The following is a 9642-nucleotide window of genomic DNA, read 5'->3' as shown; positions in this document are numbered from 1 at the left end:
ATAAATATATTCAATGTGTTTAATTAATATTTAATAACTCTACTTTATGTTAGAAATAAAGACATAGATACTTATATATAAAGTCGATTTAAAATTTTTAAAGTAAATAAAAACCCTTTTAGTTATATACAAAAAACCAAGAAATAAAGAACAATAATTTTTTCTTATAGACTAAAAAATTAATAGAAAATTAATACTAATAACTCACGTTACAAAAATATTAACTTCTTTAATTTTGTTTTCCATTGAGGACAATCCTTCCTGTATCTCCTTGTCCTCTGCTTGAGGAATTTGGGCCGTGAAAGCCCAACTATTTTATTAATTGTAGCAGAAACGAAAGCCCAAATCAGAGTCCAGACTAGCCCAAATTCTCCAATTCACAATATTTTTCGAGCACCACCAGGCCCAAATTAAGATAAAAAGATTTTTTTTTCTTTTTCTTTTTCTTTTTCTTTTTGGTAAATTAATTATAACAATCAATACACTAACTATCAATACCGAATATCATCAACTAATCAAGAACAAATCGAAACTATCATTAAAGTAGAATAACAGTGACGTATCGATAGAATTTGAACTCGTGATCTAACAACTACGAGACCTAAACTTCGCCCCATAAAAAAGAAAATTAATGTGACAATCTTATAGAAATTTTTTTAATTTGAGGTAACTTGTGAGTAATGTAACTGAATTATCTATTTTATGGTTCATCGTTATTCTAAGTTTAAATAATTAATTTGAAATAGTGAGTTCTGAATTTAATGATAGTTTTAAGTTTCTAAATTTAATAAAAGTGATGGTGAAGAAGAGGAAAATAAGCGAAACTCAAGCGTCGGTCCATTTATTAATGAAACTCCTTTTTTTTTAAATTTATTTTCACTACAAAAATGTAAAAATTAGGATCACGTTCCATATACCCATCAAGATAATTGTGTCTGTTTTATATGTGTCGATTATAATTTATATAATTAATTTTTTGTCCTGAAAAATCAATAGTTATCTAATTTAAAAAAAAAACATATTTAAAAATAACATATAAATTAAAACATACATTTAACCTTCGTCAAATATCTAGAGAAGAACTCGAATCCATACAACAGTAGCAAATTTAGATATAAGGGATAATGGCATTTTCATCCTTTAAAATTTGATATAATTACATTTAGATCCTCTATATATAATTTGGAAAATTACATCTAATACTCTTGAGGTTTGCTTATGTCTAACAAATAAGTCTCTCAATTAGTTAAAATTCACCAAATTTGCAGATATTGACAAAAGAATTGAAAAAAAAATCTATATGTATCCCTAATTGATTTAATACTGATTATTGTAGGTTATATAAGTCTTTTTATAACCAAATTGCCCTCATACGTTTTCACGCATTAATTCATGTGAGGAGGTATATTTTCACTGTTCTAAGAGTAGTTTAGACGAAAAAAAATTATTCGTCTATAATAAATTAGTAATAAATCAATCGAGAAAATATAATTTTTATTTAATTTTTTGGTTAATATTAAAAAAATTAAATAAATTTTGATCAACAAATAAATTAATTTATTAAAAAGAAACAAATCTCATATGTGTTATTTATAATTTTTTAAATCACAAAAAATATAATTATAATTACACTAAATATGCGCATTGCTCCACTGGTACAGCTCTCCACGTTAGGTGTCAAAAGGTGCAATTATTGTAAAGTCCAATACTTTTATTTTTGAAAAAGGTGCAATCATAATGGTCTCTATGTTCTCCCAATTATTACAGGTAGTACTTGTTCCTATCATCTGTTTCTTTTTTCCTAATATAAAAAAATATTTAAATTTTAAATATTAAAAATTAATTAAATATATTCATAATATTGTATGCAATTATACATAGGATACAAAATTATTTCAAAACATGATTAATTACTCTTTTTAAAGTGCTGTACGTAGCAAAATTAAAACAAATAAATTATTATAATTAATTTAAATTTAATTTTGACATCAGAATTAGTATAGCATTGGATAAGGACGATTTGAAAATCTAAAAAAGAAGTGGGGGGGAGAGAATAGAGCATGTCAGCAAAGTAGGAATTGGCCATACATGTACACTGGCGGTGGGCCGGTGGCGGTGCAGCTGCGGCCGCCCCTTTGCACAAAGTACAATTATCTTTTTGGCAGTGGACAATTATTTATTTATTTTTTTCTGCGCAAGCATATTCGTTAATTTTTATAACAATAATGAATTAATTTCATAATTTTAATTTTTTTAAAGATTGTTATTAATAAGACTTAGTGATAAAAAAATATGCACAAAGTTGTTACTAAATACAATTAATGACTCAAATAATGATTACATAATTACAACAAATAATAGTTGTCACTATATTGTCTTATCATAATAGATGCGTCACTAATTGTATTTAGTGACAGCTTACACGAAATTTTTATGTACTGACAAGATAAAAATTATATTAATATAATATATATTTTTAATAATAATTTCAAAATTATCACTTAATATATATATATATATATAAGATTTAAAAATAAGATGTTATGAATCTTAGCTCCTTTAAAAGAAATAAAGAGACGTTCTTGATTTATTTTAAAAACTTTAATAATTTTTTTTCAATTTTGATAACATTAATTATAAGATTGTCATTACTGACATCTTGTAAGTTCTATAAATTTTATTTTATTCGAATCTTAAGACTTTTATTTGTATAATAAAATATAATAATTTTTGAAACCTCAAAATATTTTACAAATATATATGAGTTTATAAGAAGTTTTAAATAAATTTAAACAAACCCCATGAGAAAAAAATCAAGCTCGGGTGAATTTGATTCTTTGGCTTAAAAACTTGTCATACCTCAACTAATGATTCAAAATAAAATATTGTATGGGAGAAGCAAATGTGTTGGTTACATCTGAACTCATTTTTTGAAATTATTTTCTTATTTTTAATTTGAAATCATTTCAAAGAAAAGCCCTTTGAAGGATAGAATCTGCCACCTAAAACTGTGAAAATTACCAAACAAGACAAGAGTTCATTTTTTTTTCCCCTTGTTTGGAATGGAATCGACCTTACCTATCTAACCCAAAAAATCAATTATTGGTATTCATTCAATCTAGTGGTTAGTTGCTTAGCACATGGCCCCGCTCGTATGGATTTTGACACACGAACTCCTATGATACTTGATAGCAAAGATTAAATAGGTATACCTTATTGACTGTGAAACCTAATTTTTGAATCTCAAATACATTTTTTACAAACTGATTTCACTATAGAAGAATTTTAGTTAAAAATTACTTATGAAAGCCTAACGAAATGTATCACAAATTAGCTCATATTCCAAATTAAGGGTCGCCACTCGAGAAAAACTCAAGAGCTAGCTTTACGTGGATCAAGACATCACTTGTTCAAGGTCATCGCCTATCGCACAACCTCAATTTGAATAAAATATATACTTTAATAAATCTAAAAAAAAACTAAAATATAAAATAAAAGGTATTTACTTAATCAGCCCAAATTCACAATTCACTAATCCAAATTATTTGAGTACACGATCACATTAATAATTAAGAAGCCATTGAAAAGCATTGGCGTTTACATTGAAAAAATAAAAATTAGAATAAGATAAAACGTAGGTGTCGCGTAAACTCAACTGGAAAAGGACTGCCACTAAGATCCTAAAAGCGCTAATCCTAAGTAAACCACAATTTTTCTTAGTGGGCCCTCAGTTTTTTCTTTTTCTTTTTTTTTTTTGACAGTTAATTCCGGTACTTATCTACTTGTCATGACTCCTCACCTTTATTTTATTATTATTGTTATCTACAACTACAACTAGCCACGTACACATAACTTTATATTTCTCTTTATTTCTATTAATTTATTTATTCTTTTGAGTTTTGTCTCAGTCTCATGAATTGCTATCTATTTTCATTTTTTTTAGACGCGTATTATACATTTTTAAAATTAGTGAAAATAATGACAGAATACATTGATCGATATTTATGTATATTTTTATTTTAACTACAGGGTTTTTTTAGAAATTTCACCTTCTACCACTCAGTTCATTCTTCTTAGCAAAGCTTGTACAATTTTTATCAATTTGACAATCAAAACAAGTAAACATGAAATAAGTAATTCTTATCTAATCATATCTCAAATACAATTTTGTTTTTATAATAAAAAACAAGTAAACATGATATCTAGTCTTGATTAATTTATTACTGATTTATTGCGAGTCAAATAAATTTTTTCGAACTAAACTACCCTTATAACGGTGAAGATATATCTCATCGCATACATTAATGGGCAAAGACTAATGAGGGAATTTGGTTATAAAAAAATTTATTTAATCTGCTATAAGTCAGTAACAAGTCAACTAGTGTTGAATATAATTTTTTTTTCAATTTTTTTTGTTAATATCAACAAATTCGGTGAATTTTGACTAATAAATGGACTTATTTGTTAGACGTAAACAAATCTCAGGAGTATTAGTGTAATTTTTCAAAACACAGGAGGTTTACGTGTAACTACACCAAATCTCATCGTATATTAAATTAGCACATACTGAATTGCTAACATCATATAAACTTTATGACATTTTTTTTTATTAAAGCTCTATCGTATTTCCTATTTCACTTAATATATCTAAAACCACATAATTTATTTTAAGAATAGTGTCATTTACATTTCTTGACTATGATCTATTTACACAAACCGTACTCATCTTTTGTGTTATTACAAAACCATCCACGACAACAAAAAAATAGGGTAGTTTGTTTCATGTTTATTTGTATGATAATTTATATAAATAGATCATATATTAATAAAAAAGAATTATCCCTTTATTTGATTTAAAAAATTATACTCTGATATGTATATAAAATGAAATAAAAAATTGAATCCCATAAAAATAGTGGTGGTGCTTGTGCAGAGATGAGTAAGTGGTCATTTAAGGAGGGTGTGCAGGTTTGTACGTACATATTATCCCCAATTTGTCAAACTTCTCTTATCCCAACTTTGCCCTTTTCCCATTCAACGTCCTTTCATTTATGATATGTCTCCGTACTTGTAGATCCTGCCGCATTTACTTCTACATTTAATGACATCAACGGCTACTTTTCCATAAACTACAGATTATTATGAGATCACACCCTGCTTTTCCAACTCCACTTTTCTATTTTAATTCACAAAAATCATGTTTGTATGACGGAATAATTTTTTAAAAAATTATTTTCAATTTATTTATTTTTAATTATCTTAAGTTTTAAATAAAGATAATTTCTCCCACTTACTTATTTTTCTTTTATTATTTTGTTATTTGAAAATGGCATAAGTCGAGAACAAGAAAATGTAGTATTTCAGAAATATTGATGTTATTATATATATATCTACGATAATATATATTTAATGGGATTTTGAAGAAAGATTTTACTTTAAAGTTAGTCAAAACTTTTCAATTATGTACGTGATCAAAACAGTATATATTACCTGCATTGTGAATGAAGTAAAACTCTCAGAATTGTGGCTATATTCATTGATCTATAACCATATGGTTCAAGCTATGTGTTTAATTAAGATAGGGAAGTAGTTGCCAAAATTAAATAACGATTTAAAGTCAACTGATCCCACTAATCACAAAGAAGAAAAAAGGATTTGATCCCACAATTATAAAATGGATTTTCTATTACAATTTTTATTATACTTTTTATTTCATTTAATGTATCCATACCAAAAGCATATTCTGTTAAAAATATAAAGGGATAGTTACAACTGTCTTTTTTTTTAAAAAAAAAAAATTTGACATAGTTACACACAAATTTTATAAAGTTTAGAAAATTATATACAGTACTCATGACATTTGTTCTTATATAATAAATAATTTCTTTCGATAGTCAAAATTTATAAATTGTTAATATTAGCAAAAAAATTTGAATGAAAATTTGTATTTGACCTCCAACTGACTTATTGTAAATTAAAAATAATTTTTTCTAAATAAAATACCTTAGTAACGTAAAGATATACCTTCTCAAGTCTACTGTTAGATGAAAATAAATATTATGAGTATTAGATATAATTTTTCACACAAGAAATAATTTACGTATAATTACACTAAATTTTAGAAAAGGATAGGGTAACTATCCATAATAATTTTCTGTACTTGAGATGTATTTATTAACACCTAATCTACCCCTAGTTAGCAATTTGCATTTATATACATATCTTAATAATAAACAATAGTATGGATATTTTCGTCCTTTGATAAGTTGGGAAACCGAAGAAGTCTAATATTAGCTGAAAAGGCCGAGACAAACGCCGGTCTGTATTCTGGCGTTCATCAAGAATGTGACCTTCAGCAACCCCTCTTTTCCTCTGTCTCAACAATTGCATGACTTCCCTTCACGATTTTAGCATTTTCTTTTTCTCGAAAACAGCAAAACAACTGTGTGTGTGTGTGTGTATGGAGTGCAGAAGTGGTATATACGAGCAGAAAGTAGATGAGGGTTTTGATAAGTTTTCGTAATTCTTTTTTAATTCTTCATTGTTGTTGAAGCGACAACGAACTCCCAGCAAATCCAGTCGTCATCCATTTCCATCCGTCTCTTGATCTCCACTTCAGAGGAAAACCAAACACAGAAAGCTCCATTTCAACCAACTCATCTCTCTCTCTCTCTCTCTTGAGAGTGGTTTAAGAGAGAGAGAGAGAGGGCAGTGAAGATGCTTGAAACCAAGAGAGTAGTGCAGCTTAGGAGCAGAGGGTTCTATGTGAGGATGAGATTGTTGCATGGAACAAGAAGCAGCAGAAATCCAGAGAAAGGGTTCTGCTACAGATACTTCAAATGGATTCTTTGGTTGTCTATTTCCTTTTATTTCTTCTCCTCCTTTCTCATTACTCGCAGTAAGCCCAGTTCATCTATTTCAAGAACCACAGTTTCCCGTTCCAAACCGTCTCGAGCTCTCATTGAAGAATCACTCCTTAACTCCTCCTCCCTTCAACACCTGCAAATACCGGATGGTAATGGGAGACATTCGCACCTTTCTATAAGTATGGGCTTTACGAAAAGTTTGCCCTTTTTGTTGTAATGTTAAGAGTTTCTTGCTTTTATCCTCTCAGGATTGTTCAAGGGAATGAAGGTGTATGTTTACGAATTGCCATCAAAATACAACAGCGATTGGCTGTCGAACGAGCGATGCAGCAGCCATTTGTTTGCGTCGGAGGTGGCTATTCATAGGGGTTTGATGAGGAGCGACGTGAGGACACTGGACCCATGGGAGGCTGACTTCTTCTTCGTCCCTGTTTACGTGTCTTGCAATTTCAGCACTGTTAATGGGTTCCCCGCCATCGGCCACGCTCGGTCGCTCATCGCCTCCGCCATTGAGCATGTTTCAGCTCAACTTCCGTTCTGGAACCGCAGCCTCGGCGCTGATCATGTTTTCGTCGCCTCCCATGACTTCGGTTCATGCTTTCACACATTGGTATCTGATTTTTCGCTTTCTTGTTGGGTTTTTGTTTTGTTCGAAACAACGGGTTTGTTTGAATGGTTAATATTGTGGGTTGTAGGAGGATGTGGCGATTGCAGATGGAGTGCCTGAAGTCTTGAGGAATTCGATAATTTTGCAAACTTTTGGAGTTAAACACAAGCACCCATGTCAGGACGTGGAGCATGTGGTGATTCCACCTTATATCCCCCCAGAAACTGTACGGGCTACCCTGAAAAAGTCTCCGGCGACTGGCCCCCGTGACATTTTTGCGTTTTTCAGGGGTAAAATGGAAGTCCACCCCAAGAATGTCAGCGGTCGTTTTTACAGCAAGTAGGATTTTGTTCAATAATGTTCCTTCTAATCTCTATAGCTGCTTTTTTCTTGTGTAATGACACAAATAGCCCTGATTTCATCCTCCTACTGCAGGAAGGTGCGGACTGAGATATGGCGGAAGTACGGCGGCGACCGGAGGTTCTACTTGCGGAGGCACAGGTTCGTCGGTTACCAGTCGGAGATAGTGCGGTCAACCTTTTGTTTGTGCCCACTGGGGTGGGCCCCGTGGAGTCCGAGACTGGTAGAATCCGTGGCCTTGGGGTGTGTCCCGGTCATCATAGCAGACGGCATCCAACTGCCCTTCCCCTCCGCCGTGCCCTGGGCGGAGATATCCTTAACTCTGGCGGAGAACGACGTGGACAACCTCGGTAAAATCCTCGAACACGTGGCGGCCACGAACCTCACATCAATACAACGAAACTTGTGGGACCCATTAGTCAGAGAAGCCCTACTGTTCAATGTCCCAATTTTGGAAGGCGACGCGACGTGGCAGGTGCTGGATGCCCTTTCCAAGAAGCTCGACAGGTCCCACAGGAAGACACTTCTTCGTGGCCAATAACATACACCCACGTGGCGTGTAGTAGCCGGAGGACTTGCCAGCTAGATCGTGGCGCTTTTGTCGTAGGTAGTGGGAGACAGCTGGGATTTTTTGGACTGCTAACAGAAAGTATTTTGTGAAGTGTTAATGGATGCATTATGCGTATGGGGGGTTGGGGTTGGGGTCGGGTGGAGTGGGGTCGGGTGGAGTGCTCGTATGGATGACGTGGCAACGAGTGATTGGATGCTTTTGCGGTTGGTTGGGACAAATCTGTACATGTGATGGAGGAATAAATACTGTTGGCAAAATATGGGAGGAGAAGATAGGGATGGAATTGCATGTGGGAGGTCCACATGGTCATTTGTTGGTGTACAAAATACTGAAGAACAATATTGCATAGGATAAAGGGTCTTTTATACATCAAAATCACAAAAGCAAAAAGGGTTTTATTAATTACATTAAATGAGCCTAAAAATGTTAAATTGTATGGATTATGTCGTCTTTTTAATTGGATTTATATTTTTTAACAAAGACAGGTCATACTATTCATATTTTTTTTTATTTGTTTATCTAAGATTTCAATTATTTGGTGCTTTAGACATTTTTATGTGAAATTAATATCCAAAATTCAAGAGGAAGATGTTTTTACTATTCTAATGCTTAGAGATGGCAATAAAACGAGTTTGATTAAATTTGCATTTATAAGCTACTCGACTATTGAAATATTTGGATAAAATAAAATAATTGAGTTATATGTTGTGAATGTTAATTTTTAATTAATTGGAAGAAGAATTAAACTAACTTGTTAATATTTAAAAAATAAGTTGAGAATTTCTTATTTTTGTATATAAAAAATAAGCTTTTAATAAGCTAAAGCCTTTTAACATCTTATTTTTGTATTTAATAAGCTCTTTTTTTGTATATAAAAAATTTACCAAACGCTTGTGTAAAAAACTTATAAGCTCATACAAACACTCACCCTTGCTTATTTTTGCCAAATTCGAAACCTGTTCAATTCTGCTCCACACCGCACCCGTCTCATATTATGATCAATACTTCTTGATTCTAATAAAAATGGAATAGTTGTAAATGAATATTTTTCAAAGAAGGTGCAAATATAATTTCAAAAGTTTGTTGAGGGAAAGTGTGATTTGTGCATTTTTAAAAGGGATTTCAATGTAATTAATGCTTTATTAATTCATATTTTATCAATCAGATTATTATTCTAAATCCTTGGTCAATAATATAGATGATAAGGTTCAAATTTGGGTGGAATTTGAAACATGTAG

The 9642-nt window shown here is 31.3% G+C and overlaps 1 protein-coding gene across 1 annotated transcript; it reads left to right on the top strand.

Annotated features, from left to right (window-relative positions):
* Positions 6332-8811, top strand: LOC105170751 (probable glucuronoxylan glucuronosyltransferase IRX7). The gene is made up of 4 exons (XM_011091654.2): positions 6332-7015; positions 7115-7476; positions 7562-7812; positions 7909-8811. Exons 1-4 carry the CDS (start codon positions 6718-6720, stop codon positions 8372-8374), a joined length of 1377 nt encoding a protein of 458 aa, XP_011089956.1. The 5' UTR covers positions 6332-6717; the 3' UTR covers positions 8375-8811.

The sequence above is a fragment of the Sesamum indicum genome, linkage group LG9 (genome assembly GCF_000512975.1).
Source record: "Sesamum indicum cultivar Zhongzhi No. 13 linkage group LG9, S_indicum_v1.0, whole genome shotgun sequence".
Lineage (NCBI taxonomy): Eukaryota > Viridiplantae > Streptophyta > Magnoliopsida > Lamiales > Pedaliaceae > Sesamum > Sesamum indicum.
The sequence above is the reverse complement of the archived record's forward strand: the minus strand, read 5'-3'. Positions and strand labels throughout refer to the sequence as shown.